The sequence below is a fragment of the Pelophylax lessonae genome, assembly GCF_965119305.1.
Source record: "Pelophylax lessonae genome assembly, chromosome: 2".
Classification (NCBI taxonomy): Eukaryota; Metazoa; Chordata; class Amphibia; order Anura; family Ranidae; genus Pelophylax; species Pelophylax lessonae.
The window spans coordinates 137,352,336-137,379,958 of NC_138769.1; the positions used below are offsets into that span (position 1 = coordinate 137,352,336).

The 27,623-nt window shown below is 39.0% G+C and overlaps 1 protein-coding gene across 2 annotated transcripts in view; it reads left to right on the forward strand.

Moving 5' to 3' along the window:
- The window catches only part of PITPNM3 (PITPNM family member 3), a 1,035,839-nt gene that overhangs the window by 354,044 nt on the left and 654,172 nt on the right, over positions 1–27,623 (forward strand). For both annotated transcript variants that reach the window (XR_014224928.1, XM_082245801.1), the window contains exons 2-3: positions 4,857–4,952; positions 25,478–25,585. Coding sequence is in view for 1 of the 2 variants with exons in the window: in XM_082245801.1 (XP_082101927.1) it covers positions 4,857–4,952; positions 25,478–25,585 (204 nt within the window). In the remaining variant the exon portion in view is untranslated. The remainder of the gene's footprint in view (positions 1–4,856; positions 4,953–25,477; positions 25,586–27,623) is intronic.

Consider the following 27,623-nt stretch of genomic DNA (forward strand, 5'->3'; position numbering starts at 1 on the left):
ATATATAATAGCAATAAAACAGTGCTTACACCTCAAGTAAATAGTGTAATAAAGTGTTCATGTGCAAAAAAAAATATTTTCATACTCACAATAAAGTGTTTAGATTGATATAATATATAAGTTCAATAGTGCTCTAAATAATCTACAAAAATGACATAAAGTGCATTAGTGCTCCAAAAATGTCCATAAATATACAACAGTGCTTGGAAGTGAAAAAAGTTCTGGAGTGCTTCAGCCCAATCAGCAGTCCGGGGTGTGTCACTCCCCTCCTGTGTCCCCACTCACCGAAAACAATGGACCCTCAGCTTTTCAGTCTGAGTGTCAAAGAAGCTTTAAGTGTGGAAAGGATCTTTGTTCCACCTGTAGAATCTGGTCACTTTATCGCTTGATGGCATCTAAAGCGGGTCTTTGGGGCTCAAGCAAACAGAACAGCCAACATAGTGAAGTCCATAAAAGCAAATTTTAATGTTCGCTGAAATGTTACCCACAAGAACAAATGAAAAAAAAAAAACAGCTTGAAGAACGAGGAAGTATAGCTTCCGGGAACGCTGTCCAGCATGCGTTCCACGGAGGGCAGGAAATGATGTCAATGGTTTGATATGACCGGAAAGTCAGTGCCCAGTAGGCAAGGGGTTAAAGTGTCCTTCTTTCTCAAGTTCCAAAGTTGGGAAGTATGCACACATGAGGGGTCTTGTGTGTTTGTGCTAATGTAGTGCTAATGTGCATATATCACTAAAAGCAAACAAAAACATTTGTGTTAGATCACAAAATGAGTCTTTCATATTTGGATGTAGCATGCACATTCCTATTGCATTATCAATCAACCGACACTGGAAGAGGTAACCTTTAATACATAATATCTCACATTTTAGATCAAATGTATTCCCCCTTGTAAAGGGAACTAGTCAGAAAAAAAGTCTCTGTGTCATATAGTACGTATGTTCTCTCCTTGCTCATCCAGAACATAATAGAAATAACACAAGAAAATTGCTTCCTTTTATGTTGAATGAACACAATCTTGTGTGTCATTTGTCACCTCAGGTTTAAAGTAATTTAAGAGTGAAAAGAATGGAGCCCATTGTGTAATATAGTTATTCTTACATTTCAGTCGTGATATGTACAATGAGTAGGGCCAGACAGCTAAAAGCCACCTTAAAGAAGCAATCATGCTAATTGAGAAATGAAATAATTAAGGTGAGCCATACTTGAAGTTTGAATGCCACTAGAAAGTAATGAAACAAGCCACACAGCATAAATTCAATTTTTCAAGGTTAAAGCGGAGTTCCACCCATTTTTAATAGGTTGGAATACATAGATCTTTGTAATCCCCTTTAAAATGGCTTTTACCAATGGAAACTTTTTTTTTTTTTTTTGCTAGTAAATACCTTAATTTTGGCTTTATTCCTCCTCTCCTCACTTCCTGGTCCGATCGGCGATGACGTCATTCGGCGATCCGCAGTGTCTGCTGGGATGTATTCTACTTGCAGTAGCTGTATCTGTACTGAGCCGTGCCTGCCCCGCCTCCGCCCCGCCTCCTCTCATTGAATTGCATTGTATGAATGTATTAAGGCCGTTCTCTGCCCAGCCTCCGCCCCGCCTCCTCTCATTGAATTGCATTGTATGAATGTATTAAGGCTATTCTCTGCCCAGCCTCCGCCCCGCCTCCTCTCAATACAACTCAATGAGAGGAGGCGGGGCGGAGGCTGGGCAGAGAACAGCCTTAATACATTCATACAATGCAATTCAATGAGAGGAGGCGGGGCGGAGGCTGGGCAGAGAACAGCCTTAATACATTCATACAATGCAATTCAATGAGAGGAGGCGGGGCGGAGGCGGGGCAGGCACGGCTCAGTACAGATACAGCTACTGCAAGTAGAATACATCCCAGCAGACACTGCGGATCGCCGAATGACGTCATCGCCGATCGGACCAGGAAGTGAGGAGAGGAGGAATAAAGCCAAAATTAAGGTATTTACTAGCAAAAAAAAAAAAAAAAAGTTTCCATTGGTAAAAGCCATTTTAAAGGGGATTACAAAGATCTAAAGTTCCAAAAATGGGTGGAACTCCACTTTAAATGCTTAGGTTTTACTTCCTCAAATAAGTGTAACTTAATATAAGTACAGTAAAGAAAAATAAAAATGCTATCATAGAAAGCTGTCTGTTTTTTGCCATTTATTGACTGTAATTTTGTTTGATAGTGGATACCGAAGTATATTTGGTTAGTTTGATCAATAAAAACGAAATAACGTTTCAGATATAAATATAAATATATTTTTACATAATTTAAAACCCTGCTCTGGTCATTTTTTTATTTAAGCTTTGGTGAGTTTGGAGAAGTTATAATATTGGTTTTTGGTTTTTATTTCTGTTTTTAACCCCAGTGAGGAATGTTTCCCGCAATCCCTGTACCTGTGATGCCCTTAGGGACAAAATGAAAATGTTTGGCTGGAGTTTCTTTTTTTTTAATAACATATCATTACATTTGAACACATAATTCCCATCCTCCTTGGAATTCCAATGTACTTTTCAGTTGACTGGGAGTGGAGGTATAGTTAAAGTGGATGTAAACCCTCATATATACGCAGCAAAGTGAATGGCCTCAGATAATACACAGCGATGAAACAAATCTTCCTACATAAGTTTTATTTGTATATCTGCTGTCTTCAGCTTTCTACACTTTAGAAAGTGAACATCGTGTTAGAATTTCCAGCACCGGGTGGGGAGTCTTGGCATACGTTGTGTGACAGCTGATTGGAGGAAAGGCACACGCCCCCCTCCACATAGGCAGAGGAAGGAAGAAACATGCAGGGCTGTGAATAGACCAGCTCTCTGCTTATCTGTCTCTAGCCTCTAGCCTTACCTCCTTGACACAAATTTCCAGCTGCTTTTATCTCATGTGTCAGAGAACTTTTCAGAAGTTATCATGCTGATAATAGAGGAACGAAGCTGCAGAAAGACGTAAGACTTAGGGCTTTGAAAAGAGATAAGTAAACGCTACAGATAAAGTATATGTGGTCAAATTTCATGAATGGGGTTTGCATTCACTTTAAAGTATAAAAAAAGCCTGATACAAACTTTTCCTAAAACCATTCCTTCCTCCTTCCTTCTACCTATTCTCCATACCCTGTGTAAAAAAGATGTGTGTACCTACCAATTCTTAATCTGCTCCAGCCTAGTCACATGATCCTGCAGCTCCAGCTCCTTTGTGTCATTGAGTGGCTGCAGCAAGGGAGAAGATGGAGCACTGACAATGGCTAGGCAATTGGAGCCTATGGGCGACGTCATGGGTCCCAGAATCCACAGCCGTTGTCGAGCGTTCCTTTAAAAAGGGGAGCTGGAGGTGCAGGATCACATGACTAGACTGGACAGGATTAAAAAAAAAGGTAAGTACACAGATCACTTTTACACATGATATGCAAGATAGGTAGATGGAGGGGGAGGGGGAGGGAACTTTAAGAATAGTTATTGTTAGGCTTTACTGCTACTTTATGGCTGATATTCATAAAATAGGTTGATCAATAGGAACATGCCAAACATATGTTGAATACAGATTAGAAGAGTAATTTGAACAAATTGATTTTGTAGCAAAAATTAATAGTTTTGCCATCGTAAACTTTTTACCACTTTCACCAAATTACAAGCTCCCAGTTTCACTTCTTTCGAAATTATTTTTTTTAAAAAATCTACTTTTTGAATCTACTTTTTTTTAGGGCAGTCTACTATTTATTTATTTTTTATTGTATTGGTGTTTCTTTATCATTCAGGAAAAGCCTCCTTTGTGGCTTGTTTTCCCTGGGTTAAGCCCCACCAACTGCCATTCTGCTTTCCAGTGTGATCACCCTTATTGACTAATGAAGCACTCCTGTTGTGTTGGGTACTTCTTAAGTCAAAAAAGGCAAGCACTATTCTTGTGGTGTCTGCTGTAATCTAATCATTTTAAGCCATACATGTGTAGCTTAGTGTACAATCTAGGCATCCAATGAGTACCGAGATTATGTACCCACGTGGGTTTAAGTCATCACTGGTGGGCAAATCAAGAAACCTATTAAAAACAAACTTGCAGAGTGTTAGGGCGATAATAACATATCTTTATAAAGTGGCAAGGTGCTTGGTAGGTTTCTCTGCTTCCTGCTGTGCTAGCAAGCCATGATAACAGTGCATCTGGTTGCTAATAACTAAAGAGTTGTCAGGAGGCATTTAGCTTCCCCATGGACAGCATTTTCTCCTAAAATTCGAGATCTTAACAGTTAGTAGAACTTTAGGTAAAACTTTTTTTTTTTAATTTTGGATAGCGCAAGGAAGGGTAATAATAACCTCTGTCAGAGTTTTTTGCCATCTGTCTCCCATTGCAGAGATTTCCCTTTAAGTCCTGTCCCATAACCAAACAAGAAGTAAGAGGAAATCCCTGCAAATTAAGGGAATTCCTTGGGGTCCCCCACATAATCAATACTAGTGTCCCAATTGGAAGATTTCCCCTCTATTACTTTTCTGGGGACAAATTTGGGATTTTACTTTCACTTTCAATAATAATGGTAAACAGGACAAATAGAGAGGTTAAGTTTCCTTAACGGGGGCACTGATAGTTTATTTCCTTTCCACTCTATCCAAAACTAAAAAAAAAAAGTTTTACCTTCAGTTATCCTTTTTTTTTTTTTCCAGCTACTCACAAACTAGGGTTGCGTTCTCAAAATACTCAGCAGCAGCTTGTCCATTCTTCATGGTTCCTTTGCTTGGTAGGGGGGTGCAGTCCTAGAAAGTTACTGGTGACTCTCATGTACATGTATGTACTTTTAAAGATTCCTCTTCTTTCTTACTTAACAGTGAGAAACATGATCGTTTTTCTTTATTTCTTCTAGGGGGAACACGGCGATTTAGTGGGGCACAGTGGCACCTGCAGAAAATTGTGAATGATTCGGTGGACAGCTCTGATGATGAATTCTTTGATGCAAGAGGTATGTAAAGATAGATAAGTCTGCAAGCTTTGTGCACTTCGTTTTTAAATATTGACTTGTAAGGCCTAATGTAGAAATCCAGCTTTTTGTAGAGTTTGGAAGAACTTTTGTAAGTTTTTTTTATTGCTATCTGTACTTCCATTATGTCCTTATGTCAGTTCTCTTTGTGAAAGGAAATGGGTAGAAAAGTCTACAGCGGGAACACATACAGCAATTAACAATTTATGGAAGTTCTAACCCTTTCCTTGATACTAAAAAAAATGCTTTATTGCAATTTGTGTGCCCATTGGAGAATCATCCCTACCTTTTCCATATGCTGTGACCTTTAAAGGAGAAGGAGATCCCCCTAACAGAGACACAGATGGTAATAAATCCATCCTAATAAAGTAGACAAAACCGTTTTCTTTGAGTATATTATTACAAGTTTGTCAGTCAATAGTAAGCAGATCTTTACAGTTAATAAGTTAAAAAAAGAAGGAAAATGGTCAGACTCAATGAACCACTTCATCTTTTTTCTGCTGTCGCTCTTCTATGTTTCATTGTGTTTGTACTGTAAAATACTGAGTTTATGCAGCCCCCAATCAGATGGGTACAGTACTTTTTAATTCGGTATTCATGTGTCTGTTAAAGCTCAGTGCTTCATGTCGCCTGGAGTAAGTGTCATCTAGACAAAAAGCTGACACAGCCAAAGTGTTCCACATAGATGTGTTATTTAATTAGGACTTGCAAAAGTGTTCCCCAAGGGATCATGACTGGCAGTATTCTGTACTCACACAGCAAATTCACAGAGCTGTAAAACACCCTTGCATTTTGGTTAGGAGTGTGAACTCTTCAATGGATAATAGTCATCATGCGGAAAATATGGCAACTACTATTGCCGTCTTGTGAAAAAGTTAGTTGACTGTCTGTTATACTGACCCTCTAGATTCAATACTTTTTCTTCCTTTCTGAACAGGAAAGCAGATTAGTAAACTTAGGGGTCTTTATTTGAGTGTTTGTTTTTGGTCAGTTTGATTTACTAAAGGGGTAAAGCATCTTTATTTTGCAAAGTGAATTTTCAGTTAGCTTAGTGAATGAGGTGAGGCAAAGTGAAAATTGCAAAGAATTACCAACCATGTGCTATAAATCATACAAAAATGTTTTTTTTTTTCTTGCACATACAGTAATTAGATGAATGAAATCAGCACAAATGCACGTCATTCACTAAGCTAAGTGAAAATTGTCATTGCAAGGTAAACATGTTTGTTCCCAACCTGTCAAACACAGGCTATATACAATTATATTGCTGAATTTTGAATAGGGGCTGTGGAGTTTTTTAGGGATGGCGTGATAAAGAGTCATGGATGTGGCACACTAGAAAGCTCTGAATGCACCCTCTGCACACTGCTATATACACTTTCTAAATTGCAATACAGGTTTAAGCTGGCCCGATGCTTCAAACTAATCCCTCTCTGGCCAGTCCCTACTCTACTCTGCAAATTACTTGATTGCTTATAGCATACTTCAGTGGCGATAGTGCCAATATAGGACATATAGACACCAGTTGTAGTGAGTTACAGATTCAGGTCTGTCATTGACCTGCATTACAATAAATATATAATAATAATAATAATAATAATATATTAATAATAAGAATAATAATATTAAAAAAAATGTATGCTTATTTAACCCATCAGGTGCTAAAGGCACAGGGACATTTCCAGATACACCATTGTGTTGAAATAGAGAAAGGGTCACTGATATTTGCAGGTTATTTTCGATTTAGGAGAAGGGGTCATAGAGATTTTTTTAGCTCTGTTTGTTACAGAGACCTGATGTGTTGCAGAACCAAGGATATAGCACAAGGACATTTTAGGGTACATAATGCTAATTTGTAAAAATGTAAAGTTGTGTAAAAACAGTTTTTTTCCTCATACACAATAACATTTTTATGTGCTTTAAGACTACAAGACTACAAAACGTAGCGGATCACTCACACTTATACACACTCTCTAAACGTGTATCAATGTGCAAAATTATATTCAAAAGTGGCGCCACGCTCCCAAAAGCCAATGTGCTAGTATCCCTTTAAATCTGTTTACATAGCAATTTTTTAGAATCAGCATATCATATCAAACCATATATAACATAAACAAAAAACAAAACAATGCATCAGTCCATAAAGTGTCCTTTGGTATGAATTTGCTTGCATATGCTCAATATTTTATAAAAAACAGGCTTGTGTTCACATATTCAAACGGCTGCTTCCTTAACCACTTCTGGACTGGAAGAATTTTCCCCCTTAATGACCAGGCCATTTTTTGTGGTTTGGCATTGCATTATTTTTTAACTGACAACTGTGGGGTCGTGCGATGCTGTACCCAAATAAAATTGATGTATTTTTTTCCCCACAAACAGGGCATTCTTTTGGTGGTATTTGACCAACTCTGCAGTTTTTTGATTATGCGCTATAAACAAAAAGAGAGCGACAATTTAAAAAAATATATATATTTTTCACTTTCTGCTATAAACTTCCCAAAAAAAAATATTAAAAATCTATTTTTTTCATCATTTTTGGCTAATTTGTATTTTGCCACATATTTTTGGTAAAAAAAATTCCAATAAGTGTATTTTGATTGGTTTGCGCAAAAGTTATCGCATCTACAAACTAGGGAAAAGATTTATGTCATTTTTGTTTATTTAATTTTTTTACTAGTAATGCGATTTTTAGCAGGAATGTGACATTGTGGCAGACAGATCGGACCCCTAACTGACATTTTTGACACATTTGGGGGGATCAGTGACATTATTACAGTAATCAGTGCTAGAGATAACATCAAGGGCGATCTAAGGGTCTAACTATGTGGGGGCAGACTTGGTGGATGGAAACAGGGCTCCTGTGTTTTCCGAGATAACAGGAACACAGGAGCCCTGTTTCAATCAGTGACAGATGAGCAGTGTGCCATGTTTACAATGGCACACCACCTTCTGTCAGTCCCTGCAGCGATTGCCGCTGGACCTGTTGCTTAGCTGCAGGGCTATAGAGCAGGCGTGTGATTGCACTGCCGGCGGCGTGCCGCCGTATGGGTACGGCGGTTTGCACAAGAGAGCCAGCCTGCCGCAGTATATCTGCTTCGGCTGGTCTTTAAGTGGTTAATTAGTGTTCACCACTATGTGCTCTAATCATCCACATACATTAGTGATAATCCCTCATCTGATGTGCCCTCACCTGGGAGATAAGACCAACCAATGGTCTATATGTGCTTTTGTCCCTCTTTGGGGATCTGTTTTTATGCTGTTTCACTCCTTTGGTGGCTATCTTGGGTTTAGAATCCTCCTTCTCTTACACTTATCTCCATACGCCCAAATCAGAAAGAGAGAAAGCTGGACATAGTGTTTTAGCTTTTAAAATAAGCAGTTTTTTAAACACTAAATATAAAAACTCAAATTTTCCTGGTGCTTAGAGTGCACCAAACTGTAAAAAACATTCAGTCCTCACAGTGCGGGTATAAAGCAATCAGACAGTATTTCCATGGTATGCTCACAAAGCGCCCTCATCGTGACGACAGATTGGCCTCTCCCCTACGCATTACTCCACAGGGTCACGTGACTTCCTCAGGGGGATATACTTGCCATCACGCCGTGCCAAATTATATATAGCTCACTTAATGGTAAACCATTGATATTACACAATACAGTTGCATTGTTAATTTATTTTCACTGAGTTGGGTTTCAGGACAAAAAATCAAAGGCACATTTGGAAAAACACCCACAACAACAGAGAACCCTTATAAAAAGTTCACTATGGTGTACATATTGCCTATTGTTTGTGCAAAGCCCTCTTTCCTAAATGCTCTCTTTTTTCTAAAACACACTATCTAGCTTAAGCAGTAGTTCTGCTGTGGCTCAAACTACAAAAGTAACATCTGTTGAAATTATTGTAATCTTTCAAAAACCATGACAGTACTGCTTTCTCTTTTTTTTCTCTACTGCCGAAATTCATGTGTTCCACATGCCATCTTCCATTTTTGTTTCCTGAGCATAATCCTTTGATTTGTTTCTCCTCATTCTTTGCATGTACTTCAGGTATTATACTTGCCCATACATTTAATCTACAAAGTGCCTTTAAATCTCCAAATGCTTCAGTCTTGGTAGTCTGTTACCTAGCAGCATCTAGTTCTTAGAATTCAGATATAACAGCCCTAAGAAATATTGGGTGGTAATAGACAAATGAAAGCTACTGCTTAGATTTCTCTTTTATCTTACCGTCTTTTAATGCAAATTTTTTATTTTTTTTGTTACTCTATTCAAGAAACAGTTTTTGTTCATGACCTTCTAATACCTACGTATCGTATAACTATTCTATAATGACCCAAGTTATCTGCAGTGGCTCCCAATAGGTCAGTGGTAACTTTATACTGCTAGTTTAGCACAGTTCTTAGAATGCTTTTATCACCAAAAACAAGAAAATAAAATGTCTTCCCTGAAAATAATGTCCTCTGTGTTGCCCTTACCTACACTACTGCTATTAACACAAACAGTATGTGTCTTTTTTGGCATACCCTGTTGATACTTACTGTATATTCAGTGTTTGCAAAACTGATGCTATATCTACAACTACTGATTGAGCCTCCAGTAGAAGCTACAGATACAGCTAACGCCAGGACCTCTGTTATCTCGCTGCCCACGTAGATTAAGGTTTAAATGGCATGCCACAATGTTATTGTTGGTATACTTTTCAATCCCTTGGTGGTGTACAGAAGTGTTTTTTGACCTCCTACTAAACCCAAAACCTAACCTACCACTGGACCTTGTGGATACAGTAAGGAGCTGGGACTTTAAAGCCCCGTACACACGTTCAGATAATCGGACGACTTATCGTTCGCATTTTGTTACATGATACTAACATCGAATTCAACAATGCGTACAAATCGTATAATTTTTGGCATACGATTCGGAAAAATCTTCCTGGATGCTTAGCTACGTATCAGATGGTGCAAAACAAAAACAATGGCAGCCAGGCTTTTTCCATGCTATTTTAGTGTTTCTGATCATGCGCGGTCTTTGTCGATCGATTTTTAGCAGATGCATAGTGTACTGATGAAACGATTGTCGTTCGCGGGGGCTATTGTACGACAGAAGTTTTCCTGTTTGTCCCTTCGGATTTTGTTGGACCAACTGTCGTGATCAGCTGTCGAAAGCTGTGTACTAACGATCATCGTGCGATCAGGTCAAAAGCGAGTTTTATCGTACGATTATCGGAAAGTGTGTACGGATCATAAATGAAGCATGTGGCAAACAACTGGTAAAATGATCAATACATGATAGCACATTTATCAATTCATATATGTACAGGTTAAATCATAGCACAATGCAATTTATAAATAGTAATGCTATGAGCTGATTTGTATATCTTTTTGATCCCTATCAACAGATTGCATAGTACAACTTTCACCCTATAATTGTCCTTTGTTTCTTTGATCCAACTAGCAGTCACAGGCTATATGCTATTATGCAAGTAGCAACATCTATCAATATATTTGTGCACATTTAAAGATTTTCCACAGAAATCCCTTGGAGTTGCTATTTGCATCACTATTAATCATAACATGGGGATCTGTATTCCCTTTAAAGTCTGTCTATATGTGCCTTCGGCGTTCACAGGCAGTACTGTTACAGCTCTTGGTGCAGATACCCTCAGTAACGCTCAGTCCTTAGCACACATGTTGAACTCAGAGCTGACTTGCAAGTAACCTAGGAAGGCATATTCTATTGCTATGGCCCCCTCTGCCATTTTAGTTAACCATTAGACTATTTCGGTATTTTTCCATTTTTTGCAGATACGCACCTTGCATCTGCTCCTGAGGAAGTGGAGCTGCTTTGTTACAATCATGTGTTTATATACTATATATATTTTTTTATAATTGGATTTTTATTAAAGAATTCTTGAAAACATGTACAGAGTGGGTCCCAAAGGGACGTATCAAACATTAATAGAAATACAACAATTTACAGACAAATGAGACTCCAAGGAGCCTAAACCTTGCCAAAATTAGGAGGAGGAAAAAATGAGAAGGGGAGGAAACAAAGGAGAAAACACTGTGAGAGGAAAGGATGGAAAAAGTAGAGAAAACCATGAAGTATGAAAGATATAGTCTATTACAGTATGACCTGAGAAATGTTGGAGTACGATAACTTAAAGTCGCAAGCTACCCAAGAGGAGCCAAGGCATGGGGTGCGAGGGGCAGTCAGCGAGACGGGGAAGTGGAATCCCCTGTGGCCTCTGTCAATGTCGGGCCCAATGGGGAACCAAAAGATGAGGTGTCCCAAGCATCCCATGTCTTGTTAAAGTGAGGTATGGTGTCATGTGTTTATATTTCTGACCATATACATGAACTTTTTGTAATCATGAAGTATTTTTTAATGTAATCTGCTTATGGGGATCAAAAAGATCTCTGTATATTACAAATCAGCTCATAACATTACTATTTATAAATTGCATTGTGCTATGATTTAACCTGTACATATATGAAATAATAAATGTGCTATCATGTGTTGATCATTTTACCAGCTGTTTGCCACATGCTTAATTTAAAGTCCCAGGCTCCTTTAATTTAATCTCTGATATATAAGGATGGAGGCACATGGCTATAGCATGTCATGGGCTCCATTTAAAGTCCAACCCCCCCCCCCCCCTTTTTATATATTTTATTTTTTTTATGGATACAGGATCCCCCTCACACACTACAGCCTTTTGAGTGTCTATTTTCAAGTGTTTGACTAAAAATACCAGTACAGTAGTGTCCCTCAATTTGAGCACCCGTTACTTAACTGCTTCCATCTTTATCACCTCCCATCTTCTTTCATCTCTTCTAACCTGTCTTAACTCTGTATATCCCCTCTCCTATCTCCAAACTCTTACCAAATGATTTTACCTTCTCATTTCCCCATATTCTTTCAATTACTTCTGCTTTTATCTCTACACCATTTTCTCTTAAGCTTATTTCACCTCTACCCTTTTTCTCTTATATGTCCTCTTTTCCTTGTACCTTTCCCTTTACCTTTCCCTTTCCCACTTTTCCATTTCCCTTCCCTCATAACCTTCTATATCTCTATTGTCCTAGCTCCCCTTCTTTACCTATTCCTATCCACACACACCCCAAAGTCCCCTACTCTGTTATCTTGCCCTATCCTGGTTTATTCTTATAAAAATGTGCCTCTATGAGTTGAATTTGTCACCTTCTATCCATAAATGCCAAAGGTACTTCAGAAAAAATGTCTATTATTGTAAGGTCAAGAAAAATAAAACCTGCAACGTTTTTGTACAAGAGATCTATTTCAAGAGGAACAATATTCTTAAATTCACTGAATACTTTTTCCTAGGGGACATATTGTCTCATGGCTATCTTTAAAGTCAACAGTGAAAACTCATTTTTACAGTAGATTCAAAATTTAAAAAATAACATGGGGAGGTTTTCATTTCTTGCTGGATCTTTGGATAACAAACTAGTCATGCTAGTGAGCATTTACCAACCTAACTTACAGCTACAAGCCCTAAAGCACATTCTTTCTGAACTCCAATGCTTTACATCTGATTCCATCAATCTGGGGTGCCATTTCAACTTGGCTATTGACAGTTTCAATGGGAGCCGCAATGATATGAAAAAGTAGTCCCTGCACTACATTTGGCGATTTCAGGTGCGACTTGCATAGACATCTATGCATGAAGTTACACAGATGTCAGCCAAGTTGCTTCTGAAATTGCACTTCAAGTGAAGTCGCATGATTTCAAAGCCGCATTCAGTGTGAACAAGGGCTTAAGAGATTTACAGTGGGCAAACAGGAGTACAAGGGCTCGATCAAAAAGTGACTTGAGTAGAAGTGGAAGTGCTCTATCAAAAAGTGACTTAAGTAGAAGTACTAAAGTATTCAACATTTTTTGTACTTAAGTATTGCAAGTAGTTTTTTTTTTTAAATTTTGCTACTCAAGTACTGAAAGTAAAAGTACCAGTAGTTTTTAAAAAAAATTGCTACTCAAGTACTGAAAGTAAAAGTACAAGTCCTGTGTTATGTAGTTATTAAAGAAAGAAGTCAAAATTTGAACATCATATTGTTTTTTATTATTTCAAATGATTAACCTAAAGGACAATCACAATTCCTTTGGCTGTAACTTTTTGTAAACAAAAACAGATAAAGTATGTCCCTCCCTTTCCCCTTTAAAGCATCCCTCCTTCTCTTCCCTGCATGTTTTTTTTTTTTTCTCCACAGCTTATTGGTGCGCAAAATCATATATAAACCAATGTGATATACAACAATATATTCCAATAATGAAATAAAGGGAGAGTGTATGAAATCAAAGTCAATAAAAAGTCCATATATATAATGCCATAATACCATATATATGTGACAAAACAAGATGAATATAAGGTGCAGGAATCAAACAGTTGCTATTCCTAATAATAGGTGCAGACTCCCACCACCTTGTGGATTTCCCCCTTACCCGGCGGATGAAGGTAAGTGCAAAATAATATCCAAATAGACTCTTCCAGGTAAACAAAACTGCAAAACCTGTGCTCTCAACTTCCAGGGAAAAAAGCAAAATCAGCCTCTTACCAGAAAAAGGTCTATGTATGCTTGTGACTCTCCTTGGTTGGGGGAGGTTCTCTTTTCCCTTAATAGCAGATATGTAGACCATTTTATTTATACATACAGTAGCATTTATTTTCGTATGCGCTGATTTACACATGACATTATACACATTTTTTTGAACTTCATGAAACCTGCCATCTACTGTTCTGGTGGTGGTAATTTTTATAATTGTAACGAGTAACTATGCAGCACAAAAAAAATATCGGAGTAGAAGTATTGAAATCATCGAAAAAATGTAGTGAAGTAAAAGTGGAAGTAGGAGAAAAAAATTCTACTCTAGGAAAGTACAGATACCGCCTTTCGGTACTTAAGTACAGTAGTGAAGTAGTTCTACTTAGTTACTATACATCTCTGCTTCCTGGTAGCCTTTGGTGATGATCTTCTCTTTTACATTTCATAACCCCTCACTTCTATTCTTAATGTCATGCTCCAATTTTAAATTGTTCAGGTATCTTTTTAACTTCTACTTCAGCTTTAGCATATTAGTGGCTTTTCCTTGTTTGAATGGGTGGCAATTGTCAAGATGAATATTGGCATCAATATTTCCGATTTAAACTATTCCTGTTTAACCCCCGTTCTCCCTTCTGAAATGCATCCAATTAGTAATCACTAAGGTTGTGTGTAATGATTCCCAGCTTATTTTATAAGAAAACCTCTTAACTAAGCCAAAATCACAAGGCAGAATGGACCTGCAATATTTGAAACTGTACAAGGTAGCTTATCTCCCTAAATGGAGGATTGATTGACTTTGCCTTAGAGACCAGAAAGACTGGATAGAGCTAGAGGAAGCCATAGCTCACTGTTTTGGAAAAAGTTCAAATGTTCAATACATGTTACATATGTTGGTCCATCCTTCCTATACAGTATATGCATCTTGAGACACAGAGTCCTATGTTTGCTATATTATGTATGTCATGCTATTATAGATAGGTGCATCTAATAAAATTAGAATATCATGAAAAAGGTAATTTATTTCAGTAATTCAATTAATAAAGTGAAGCTCATATATTTTTTATAGATGTGTTACACACAGGATGATATATTTCAAGCATTTCTTTCTTTTATTTTGATGATTATGGTTTAATGCTAGTGAAAATCCAAAAATCAGTATCTCAGAAAATTAGAATATTACATAAGACCAATAAAAAAAATAGGATTTTTAATACAGAAATGTTGGCTTACTGATAAGTATGTCCATGTACAGTAAAGAATGCACTCAATATTTGATCGGAGCTCCTTTTGATGAATTACTGCATCAATGCAGCGTGGCATGGAGACGATCAGCCTGTGGCACTGCTGAGGTGTTTTGGAAGTCCAGGTTGCTTTGATAGCTGCTTTGAGTTCATCTGCATTTTTGCGTCTGGTGTCTCTCATCTTCCTCTTGACAATACCCCACAGATTCTCTATGGGGTTTAGGTCAGGCAATTTTGCTACCCAAGCAAGCACAGTGATACCATGATCAATAAACCAGGTATTGGTATTTTTGGCAGTGTGGGCAGGTGCCAAGTCCTGCTGGAAAATGAAATCAGCATCTCCATGAAGCTGATCACCAGAGGGAAACATGAAGTGCTCTAGCATTTCCTAATAGAGGGCTGCGCTGACTTTGGACTTGATAAAACACAGTGGACCAACCTCAGCAAATGACATGGCTCCCCTAATCATTACTGACTGTAGAAACTTCACACTGGACCTCATGCAACTTGGATTCTGTGCCTCTCCACTCTTCCACCAGACTCGGGGACCTTGATTTCTAAATGAAATGCAAACTTTTCCACAGTCCGTGACGATTTGTGGAGCCATGTCATCTGCTGGTGTTGGTCCACTGTGTTTTATCAAGTCCAAAGTCAACGCAGCCCTCTAGCAGGAAATTCTAGAGAACTTCATGCTTCCCTCTACTGACCAGCTTTATGTAGTTGCTAATTTCATTTTCCAGCAGGACTTGGCACCTGCCCACACTGCCAAAATGACCAATACCTGGTTTATTAATCAGGGTATCACTGTGCTTGATTGGCCAGAAAACTCACCTGACCTAAACCCCATGGAGAATCTGTGGGATATTATCAAGAGGAAGATGAAAGACACCAGACCCAACAATGCAGATGAGCTGAAATCAATGCAACCTAGGCTTCCATAACACCTCAGCAGTGCCACCGGCTGATCACCTCCATGCCACACTGCATTGATGCAGCAATCTATGTAAAAGGAGCCCCAACCAAGTATTGAGTGCATACTATACTGTACATGGACATACTTCAGTAAGCCAACATTTCTGTAATAAAAATCCTTTTTTTTATTGGTCTTATATAATATTAAAATTTTCTGAGATACTGAATTAGGGTTTTTTACAAGCTGTAAGCCATAATCATCAAAATAAAAGAAAAATATGCTTGAAATATATTACTCTGTGTGTATTGCATCTATATAAAATATGAATTCCACTTTTTAAATTGAATTACTAAAATAAATTAACTTCTTGCTTCACTACAAGTGGATAACATGTAAATGTCCTTGTAACCTGTGTATCTTGATAAATAAAGTTCTTAAAAAAGGGTGTGTTATGTTGTGTAGATTCAACAAGTTTGTGCAGCTGGAATCTTTTAAGAGTTAAAAGTCAATTTTTTTTATGGTGATTGGCATGGGGGTGCAGCCAGAAGGGGGAAGTGGAGAAAGAAGAGACTCAGGAAACACCGTAAGAAACAGAGGGGAACAGAAACGTGAGACCAGAAGCTCTGGTGTCTATTACTGGCTCCTATTCTAAAGTGGACAAAGCTCCCTTCTGCCCTGTAGCTTTGCTGACTTGGGTCTGAGTAAGCCTTGCTTTTCTTAGCCACCCCCTCACTTACTCCTGGTGGAGGAGGTGTATTACAAGTCTCAGCTCGCCTTGGACCTGCGCAATTGACGCATTGTACTCCCATGTAGAGAATGTAAAACTACACTGAGCTGGGTGCTCTGACTAGAGAGACTGTGCTTGTGATTACCCTTACTGCTTTGCTTCAGGGCTGGATGGTGTATTTTGAGTGTTGGTAAATGGCACTGTAACCCATGACACTGCTGGAGCCAAAGATCATGTATTTCTTTTTTTTTTTTTAATGATCATGTATTTCTTGAGCCCAGAGGAGAATGGAGATTGTGAGTTTTTCAGGACCCGATGTGAAAGCCTGAGTATCCTTTCATCACGTTGGGAGGACAAACCTTCAGGAGTAATGAGGGGCCTTGTGGCCATCAGTACTTTTTACACCTGTCAATGAGTGCTCCAACAAAGATACACAAATCCAACGCCAGCCAACTATATGTTTAGTCAATTGGCCAGTTAGACACTATCAGGACTAGAAGTATAGGTCAAAGTTCAAAGTAGAAACTGTCCAGAACTATTCAAGTGTGCACTATACACTGTATTTGTGTTTACTGTGACTTGCTGTACCAGCTTTAACTTCTTTTGCTATTGTTTGTGATTATTCATATGTTTACAATATTCCCTGGGCTGTGCAGCCCACGAAAATTGGAAACAACCTCAAGATGTGTCCGTGAGTGTCAAGCAAATACGGGGTGTTGCTCTCTAGAAAACAGGGGGACCCATTATAATCAGTGGATCCTCAAGGATTAGAGCTAAACATGTACTGCCTACCATATACACTTATTCTATAGATATGTTGATGTTTTTGTGCTCTTTAATAACTTATATCATGTTGTGCTGCTCTAAATTTGCAGCACACGTGACTGCTGGGCTGAAGATCTTGTATCTTGTAGCTCCAAACTGTTGTCAAACTAGATCTCTCAGCATGCAGCACATCATCAAACAAGGCTACATAAGTACTTCTGGATCACATACCCTGTGTAGTCTATCTTAATCCCCACATTTTCTAATTAATATCATTAGCCCTCTTTTTGCACAGAGGGGAAGAGGTTGCAGAGAATCGCTGTGAAATCTGTTCATTATTGTCCTCATAACAAGCAGTTATTATTGGATTTAGTCTTGACCGTATCCTTTAGAACTAAAGCAGCCTCTCACCGCATGGGTATTTGCTGCGGGCTTTGAAATGTCACCATGGCAACCAGAAGATTTTGACAATAGTAGCATGTCCGTCCATTCACATTACTGCTCTGGCTGGTCTGTTAAAGATACCACAGCACCTTACTGACTCTTCTGCTAAAATATGCTGTTTGCAGGGCGCTTTAACATATCTAATTTGCACCACCAATAGTAGAGCTATTACAGCTTGTCTGTTCCTGCTTTATGGTGCCAGGCTGCTGTGAATAGAAACGTTGTAAGGCAAAGGTTAATGCAGCCATGTTTACCAACAAGCCGTGGATTAAAATAGATCCGACAAAGAGCGAGGCTGACTACATGAGCTGTTTATGGTGCTGAACAAAAATAATGACTTCTACAAGCTCTATCAGAAACAAAGGATTTGGGATTAATACGGATATGTATCAACGTAAATTATAAACTTAACAAATTGTGATCATCTGATTGGGCAGTACTGTGTAACTGAACACTGCCTAATGTATACTTGCAACATGTTCTTTTTATTTTGAACATACAACCAGGCTTACCTAAAAATCTAAAGTCACAGCACACACTTTCATTTTTTAACATCCGCATTGTAGTAAAAATACAAACAAAGGCTATTTTTGACAATCCAATTTAAGATTACTTAAAAGTCTCATTTCATGTTGGGGGTTGTGTCTGTCTGCTGCCCATTGCTTTCCACAACTTCTCGGATTCCTTGCACGCTTTGTAGCTTCTCCTCTGCTGGTTGTTTTCCATTTCTAAGGACTACATATCCCATGGTATCTTGCTGTCTGCAAGCAGTGATTCCTGTACTGACTCCGCCTCCTGAAACTCCTCCTCTCAGCACTTCTGTAGTTTAGAAGGCAAGCTCTGAGAACTGTGTGATACAGCAGTGTCTTCTCAAAGGGCACAGTGATAACGTGCCACCTAATTCAAGGAAGTAAATCAGGGATGTGCAGTCAGGGGAGGCAGGTGAGGCAGAGCCTCACTTGCCATTAACCTAAAAATGATGGAGCTTGAGGGTCGTAGCTTGGACGCAGAGACCCCAAATTGGGGGGGGGGGGGTAGGCAGCCCCCACCACTGGTCAAAATTTGGGGCTCCTAGCATCTATGGTTCCGTACATACGGGGCCTTGCGTGGCCTGTCAGAAGCTACATACAGCCCAGCCAGTTTAAATACAAGCTGGCATATGCTGTTTGCAGCAGACTGAGAGGAGCTCACAGTGCCTCTGACTTCTTGTCAAACACATTGAGCTCAATGGACAGCTTGAAGCCTTGGACCAATGGTAAAACACCATTGGTCTAAGCTGTCCAATAAAAAATGCTGCAGTGAAAGCTCTCCTCTCACAGCAGTAACATAGAAGAGGGCATGTGTCTAAAAGACAAATTTTCCATTCCAGCCCAGCCTTCTTAACAGTTAAGTGGGGGAATCTGCTGTTGCTAAAGCTGAAAATTAACTTTTTTAATCAAGCAAAATAATATATTAATTATGCCATATGTTTTAACATAATACTTTTTCATTTCTCTATTGTATGTGAAATTACTGGTTTATAACTTCAAACTTCAGTAATTTGTCCATTAAGCCACCAGCTTGAGTATAGTTTTTAAAAATATAGTAAATTAGCTTAAAAACAATATATAATAATTATTTGTATATTACTTACTTATGGTAATTAACCACTTGCCACTCAGGCCAAGTCGGACACTTCTCTCCTACATGTAAAAATCATAATTTTTATGCTAGAAAATTACTCAGAGCCCCCAAACATTATATATATATATATATATATATATATATTTGGTTGGACTGTTTCACTGTTTTACCGTTTTTTTTTTAATTCTCCTGCATTTCACCTTTTAGTAAATAACCCTGAACCCTTTATTGTTTACTTGTTTATTACTGAATATTACTTTTATATTTCTGGCTTCAGAAAATAAATAAATATTTACAATCTTTATTGTCATGTGGCTAGTAATATTGTTTCCAGCATCAAGAAAAAGGGTAACTGAAAAATATCTTAAAGGGACAGCGTTTTTATATATTTTAGTTAAATGGGTATAACTAGGAGAACCAGTAGAACTAAAATCGGCTACATAATGAGAATCAAATACATAACTTGTGAATATGTAACCTGTGTGTATCTGGCTCTGATAATAGCCAGTGCCTCACCAGCCACTGACCTTACCACACGCGCCCCTGAAGTAAATATGTGGGGATCTTCACAAAGTAAGTTTACAAACTTCATGATCATTCATATTGAAGCTGAAGTACACTGTATCTAAGGACCACAAACCAAAACACTATTTCATTTTTAATATTCAAAGCAAACTCCCCCATCCATTTGTGTCTCTATTCTTTATTTTGCTGGGAAATCACTTCTAACATTTCTGGCCATGGCCATTTAGAGTAAGGGCAGATGATTTATGTGGAATTTATTGGAATCCATCTGCCATTAGCTCAAACATGCAGACAGGAGGGTGTGCTCAGCTGAGAAAACTCCTCCTCCCATCCTGAAGATCCTTCGGATGTGCAACGACATTTTCTTAGGCATGGAATCTAGGAAGTGACTAAAGAAGTACAAAAAAAGAAAACAATTTAAAATAAGTAAATATGATACAGTATATATTCCTATCTATTTACTAATGCTAGCAGCATAAGGATTAAAAATAGTCAATGTTAATTGAGAGAGTGAAGTTCAGCTTTAATAAGAGTCGGCTTAAAATTGATGAAATACAATATAGAAATGAATAATTGATTCTACATTTTGACCACAGATGTTTTACCATGTCAGTGTAAAGATTATTTATGACTTGCAAAGTGTCTTCCTGGACCACAGTTCCCCTTAGTTACTATGGATATAGTTCTTTGCACATTATTCTTTGTCCTATTATTAAAGTATATTTGTCATAAGTTTAACAAGTCCACTTCTCCAAACTTACCTTAGAAGTGATGATAAGGCACAGAAAAACCAACATTTGCTGCAAAGAGCCCACTGATCTTTTCAAGCCTGCAGTATGCAATCTTTGTACACCAAGGCCAGGGCCGGTCCTACCATGCAGAACTTGGAGAGGGGCAGAAAACTGACTCCCAAGTTTTTTTCTCAAAAAGTTTTGTGTGTCATCAGTTTGCATGCAGGCACATTACAGCCAGCATTTCCCCATCTCATACTGCCACACATAGTGCAAACTGATGAGTATGAGGAGGCAGAGAGTCTCCTCCGTGGAACTTCCCTCACATGATCGCGGTGTGCACAATGACATCAGACATCAGCACACTCCATCTCACGCAGGGCAGGCTGGATCTTCTGGGGCGGTGAGCGCGGCAGACACAGGAGTGAAAGGATGACTGAGGACAGACAGTAGGTGTTTGGTGGACTGGTCTTGTGGTGAGTTATGGAAGAATATAACAGTATATATAACATTTTTCACATTTTATATTTATATAAAACAATGGATGTGAGTGTGTTTTTTTTTTTGTAGGGGGGTTTGGGGGGCAGCATTTCATTCTTGGACCCAGGCAGCACAACATCTTGGGCCAGCCCTGACCAAGGCAATTCCCTAAAAGCAATTTGGTGCATTAGCAAGCTATTCAGAAGTGCTCTGCATTGCATTGTTGGAGTCTAACTTAGCACTGACACTTCTGAAGGTAGGAGATACTAAAAGTAGTTTCCTGGGTTTTCAAGGGCATTTGAATTGCTCCTGGCAGTGCCTTGCCTTTTTTAAAAAAAAGTTTATTCCCAGGAAGCAATAATAAGGATTGTAAGTGTCAGAAGCACTCATTTCACAGGTTGGTTTTCCAGCTTGTTGCAGAATGTATGTGCGTGCTAGCAGAATCTCTTTGTTTACATGTTGCATTTGAGTCAATCAAGTGAGTTGTGTGATAATGAGCACTATAATCCGGGTCACTGATAAATCAGTACAGCCAATCCTGCTGTACCAGTCCCAGGCCTAATCAGAGGGGGCCAGCCAGCTGTATTGTTCATTTATGGATACAGTAAATGTATAAAACAGACCACCGCAGTCCACCGCTCCTACTAGGCTTCCTAGGATTGAAATGTAATTTTCCATCAGTAAAATAGAGAGACTTTTTTCATTTTTAGCACAGTCAATAAAGCCAGTGCTACAGGTCCTGATGCTCAAGGCCAGCTGCTCACAACCTTTCCTTTATGGAGTGATTCTATATACCTCCGCTTCCTCAGTGCTGAGGACTAGGATGTAGCCAGCGGTGAATGAGAGGTGACCGAGGGTGCAGCTCAGGGATCTCATGGGTGGCTGCACAGGCTGCCTTGAGCACTTCTATCTACTCTTTGGAAGGTTCAGTTCTCAGTAAACAGTGGAGCCAGTCCAGAACAAGTGACAGCATCAAACAGACATGTGACAGACAGCCTTAAAGAACCTACTATACTGTGATTATCATGATGATCATAAGTAGTGAGATTCTAGTTTACGCTTGTGTTTGAGGGGCAGTAGAAACATGCGGCTCGACATGAGTCGCATTTATACTGCCTCCCAACCACTCCCCTTTAGAGCTTTGCTATCAAGTCCCCTGATCAGTTGTTTTCCTGATCGGAAACTCCATGCAGCTCTATGGGCAGACTGATGTAACTGGACTTTTGTTCATGTACACCTGCTTACCTCTGAGTTCCTTCAGGTCCTGTCTGGTAGACTGTATGGAGCCCCATGATTTCTAACAACAGCCCTGACTATAAACTAGCATTATAAATGATGGACAGATATGTCCCCAACTAAGATTATTGGGCAAACACATCCCTGTCTATAGCTAGCCTAAAAAAAGGTATGTAAAAGTCTCTGAAAAATGTCTACATGCACCAAGGACTTAAGTGTACAGAATAATAGGTCTTTTATGTCTACATTGTTAGGTAAATAGCTTGAAAACTCTGCTGTCCGAAATATTAACATTTTGAGCTGTTTACCTGACAATGTACACATAAAAGAGCTACTTAAGTCCTTTGGGCAAGTTGACCTTTTTCAGAGATTTGGACTTGAGCCCAGTGGATGCCGAAAGGCTGTGACTGTGCTTTCCACATACCTATTATACTATCAGGAACTATTTAACCATGTGTTCTGAAGGATACTTGTCATGAGAGAAAGGCGGCTACCACTAAGGAAATGCTAATTGCTAATTGCCTGGCTGTCATCATAACCCCTATGCCTCTATACTTTGTGTCAGCAACTTGGAGCAGGCATACAAATAAAGCCTTATTTACACAGGGCATACTTTACTGTATGCCTGTGCATGACCATGTTTACCCACACAGGGTGCACAAGTGTTCCATGCATTCCTTTTATGCATTTGCTTTTAATGAGCTTGTGTCATTCCAGACTGCAGTTTTAGGGTACATCAGCCTACTTTTCTTAAACGAAACTAAAGTTCCATATAAAATTGCCCATGCAGAGGTTTCAACTTTTAGAAACAATCAAGTAAAAAATGCAGAGCCAGCAGGCTCCCTGATCAGCATCGCCACTGCTCTCTTTGGTCTTCTAGACCGCAGGAAGGTTCTTTAGGCTCACTCAGCCTCAGTTGCAGTACCCACTACTGGCCTTTAAAAGGAGTTCTCCAGCCCCCAAAGCTATCTCACTCTTCCAGAGACTTCCGGACTTCCCACAGCCCCCTGGACACACTAGCCACATCAGCTTTCTCAATGCTCAGACCCTCTCTTGGTCTCCCAGACCCAGTCCTTGGGCAAGGAAAATCCCCACAATGGGGTGCAATCTCTGGCAGGAACACGCAGCTTTCCGTACAGGGTACTGTCTGCAAATGGCAGCAACTGAACCAGCAGTAACTCTGATCAGGCTTTAAACTAGTGTTTACACCTGGACACATACACAAACTGCAGGACTGCAGAAAAACCTAGACATAGGATTGAAGGTTCCATTTAAAGACAATTTGAAACCTTCAGGCCCCGATCCAGGACTACCAAACCCAGAAAAAATTTAAAACACAGCTTTCTCCACTCAAAAACAATAGTCTGGAACTTCACATTAAGCCTTAATGCAAATCGTATGTAATTTCTGTGTTCATTTTCCTACACTCACATAGTGTCAGGGCATCTCATGAACCAGCACCCGTGCGGATGTGTCTGTGCAGCTGCTGTGTTCCAATAGACATCAAAGGAACTGTCTGCACGGGATGCAAAAAACACATGTGCACCCCTATGTGGGTAAACACAGCCCTGCATGGGCATACGGTATAGTATGCCCTGTGTAAACAAGGCTTATGGACCTCTGAATATTCTATTACCTTGGGATCTTTTTATTTGTCCTCGTCTCAAAGGTATTGAAGTCAGAGGGACAGCATATAAGCACCCAGCTAATAAATGGATCTCAGTCATGGCATCCTCCGGAGGTGCTGCTGAGAATATGCCCAGGCCCCCCTTGCTAGTATAGCGGCTGCCTGCCACAGACACAGTTCCAAACACACAGACTTAGTTTATTCTTGTTTATGTCTTTCTGTGGATATATTAAGCAGAAACTTGAACAGGAGAGCATTTAAGAGTTCAGGATACTCCAAAATGATAGCAGAAATCAATGGGAAGACAAACTTTTTACAAAATCCTCTTGAAACAGCTTTGACTAAAAGTAATAGGGAAGGGCCAGTAATTTTAGGTTTCTGTAAGACCCAGTCCATCCAGTAACCTCTAATACTCAATTCCCTCTAGCACACGCACACACACACTTAAGAGTCCAGAGAGTCCAACACCAGGTCTTACTCACAATGTACTAGGATAGCTGCCTCCCAGCCAGCTTTCAAGTGACACTCTTGAGTGAGGAAGACAAAATTCCTTTAGCATATCTTCTCCAGGCCCTCAGCCCAACACCTGATGAGGTCCACACAGCAACTCCAGTACACGGGCTGCATCCTAGATGTAGGAGCCCCAGGACAAGAACACTCTGAACAGACCTCCCAAACATTTATCAACCCCCCCCCCCCCTCCTAGCTACCTTCTGGGTACCCACTTCCCAGGGATTGACTGGGCTCTGAAAAATAATCATACATCAGTTGGTCCCATTCTATGTTCTGAAAGCCTACTCTAAAGGCAGAAAGGAACAATCAAGCACCGATCTTAAGAAAAAAACAGATCACCACTCCACTTAGTACAGTGAAGCCCAAAAATGTTTTAGCCTAAGTATTGTAGGGCTCTGGACTCCATATTTCTTTCATTACATTTTTCCTTTAAGCCACACACCTAACTTGACCATTCCCACTAATCACTGTGGTGCTTGCAGCACACTGTAGTTGCTCAGTATAAACCGCGTGTAAGGGTAGTCCATGTCTTTAAGACCCTAGTAAAGTAATACTGAATAACTTATGTAATACTGATGTTATTAAGGGATGTTGGCTAACGGTTGCCAACATCCCTTAATAATATCCAAATGAAGAAAAAAGCCCACATAGGTGGGACTTTAAATGGCAGCAAGAGAGAAAAAATGTCTCACTGCTTGTAGCGTATGATAAAGTAAAAAATACTAAAACTTTATATATATATATAGTAAAAAAAACATTTAAAAGGATAAAAACATTGTACACAAAGTTGTGATAACTATTCATATAGTACATACAGTATGTAATACAGCATAATAGATTCAAGTGTTCCCACTATAAATCAACAGTCAGATGAACTCAAGATGGTAAACAACCTAAGACCCTAGTAAGGCCCCTGTGGAAACATATACAGTACCTCTTGATATAGAATGATATCTACATTTTCTAAAATGCATATATTCCATTAAAATGTATTTTAAAATGTTTGCTTCCACTTTTAAATGTTTACCAACAGACTATCCTTTTCAGTTTTCTTCTCTTGTAGGAATGAGGTTTACTATATATTACTAAATCCTTTATGTTTTTTTATTGATCATTGCAGAGGAAGTTGTTGAAGGAAAAAGTGCAATGCTTATTGGAATGAGTCAATGGAACTCAAATGACTTGGTGGAACAAATTGAAACCATTGGAAAGCTGGAAGAGAGTCCAGGTAAGAATTACTACTAAATACAATAATTGAAGCTTGCATTACATCGGCTTATTTGTTAATTGTGTAATATTTGAAGAGATTATGGGGTTTATTTACTTAAGGACAAATAGCCTATTATTGCAAGGGAATTTTCACTTTCAAAGGAATTTTCCCTTCATTAGGTAATTTAGTTAAAATTCTCTTTGTAAAGGATACCCAATCAATTGCAAGGAAAGTATCTTTGCATGAGCAAATAGTAAATCAATGTCAATATCATTTTACATTTGTATAGTAAATAAACTGTTTGGAGAACTTATCGACAATGTATGAGACATCTCTGTTAATTTATAGGTGAGTGGATATGAAAATGTGGCTTGTGGTATCACCCCATTTTTCAAGTATTGTAAATCAGTACATTTTACAGGTTTTTTTTTTCTCCGGTTAATCCATGGAACTAGCTCTAGACATGGAACTATCCATGGAACTATTTAAGACATCTGTGAAGCTAATACACTATCTTTCATGTAAAAGAGGCAGAAGGGCTGGTAGTCTCGGTGCAGACCTATCAGCAAAATGCCCTGCCCTAAGGTCAACCGCAAACTAATTTTCCCTGTAATGAAACACTTCACACCTTCCCTGTACCCTACCACAATAAAACGAATCCTCTCTGTAACACTAACCCTTACACTCATCTTTTCTGCAATCCCAACCCTCAAATAAACCCTCAAACATAATTTGTTTAAACTCCTAATTTCAACACTAACTCTATTGGTAAGACAAACTCACAAAAAAATCTCACATTTATCTTCCTTGGAACCCGAACTCTAATAGCCACCCTACCTGTACCCCAACATTCCTCACATTCACCCTCTTTGTACCTCTGACCATCATAGTAAACCTACTGTAATTGTAACTAACTCTACCTGTCAGAGCAGTGGCTGAGCTCAATGTTGTGCGACAGAGGGAGAACACTTTGTCTGGGTTTTGAACATGGCAGAGCACTCATTTCTGCATTGCTGGGGGCACATGCCCAACATATGTTCCATCCTAGTATCTAGGCAGATTGGTGGGGGTCACTAACAATAGGAGTTTTATGACACATGATATCTAAATGAAGCACCTTTTTTAAAAGTTGCTCAATGATTTTAATCTATGGGGCATGCTTGAATGCATGGGACTTTTTACTGGAAGGGTGAAATTAGCCTTTAACCCCTTGTTTACATATTTACCTCACCGGTGCCAGGATCCTCTGCACTGAAGATCTACTGTTCCTATTTTGAACAATATCAGCACCAAGATTCTGCAACATACTATCTTGACTTAAAGTGGTAAACAATAATAAAAATGTGCAGCGAAACGAAATGCTCCACTATACTTGTGTCTCATAACTCCATCTGGTTATATTCCACACATGTAACAGAATAATTTAAATATTTAAATGAATATGACTAACTTATGTATGGAAAATCATGCAAAAAAAGTCCCAATAGATTTATTTTCCATGTGTTAGTGCTTGCAATAAATCACCAATAAGCCTCTTTTCCATGTCAATGCGATTAATTACAGTTCGTAAGCAGAAACGTGCTCCTCCACCTTCCACATCAATGGCTTACCTCTGGATTATGCCCACTTTTCAGTCAGGTCAAAACGTGCTGTGCCTTGGCGGTGTTACTATGCCACATGCCTCCAATGCCTCTCTATGAGCTTCACCACATTCCCAGCTCTTCTTTTCCAGCAATGTTAGCTCAAGAATAGCTCTCATTGTGCAATATGCTTTAAAACAGCCCACATTCATTAAAATCAGAAGGTAAACAACTCAGAAAGCTAGTGCACTGTAACTTAAGCACACATATATATTGCTCCTTTAATAACCTTGTTGCCCCCTTAAAGAATGCATTAGCATTGGATGCATTATTTACTAAACCTCACTTCCTGTCGCGCCCCAATGTAATGACGTCATCTGGCCACACCTCCAATTTTTTTTGTCACACCACTGCAACATTATTTGTGGTAAATGCGGAGGATATTATTTATTTACATTGACTTACAGTTGAGTGTT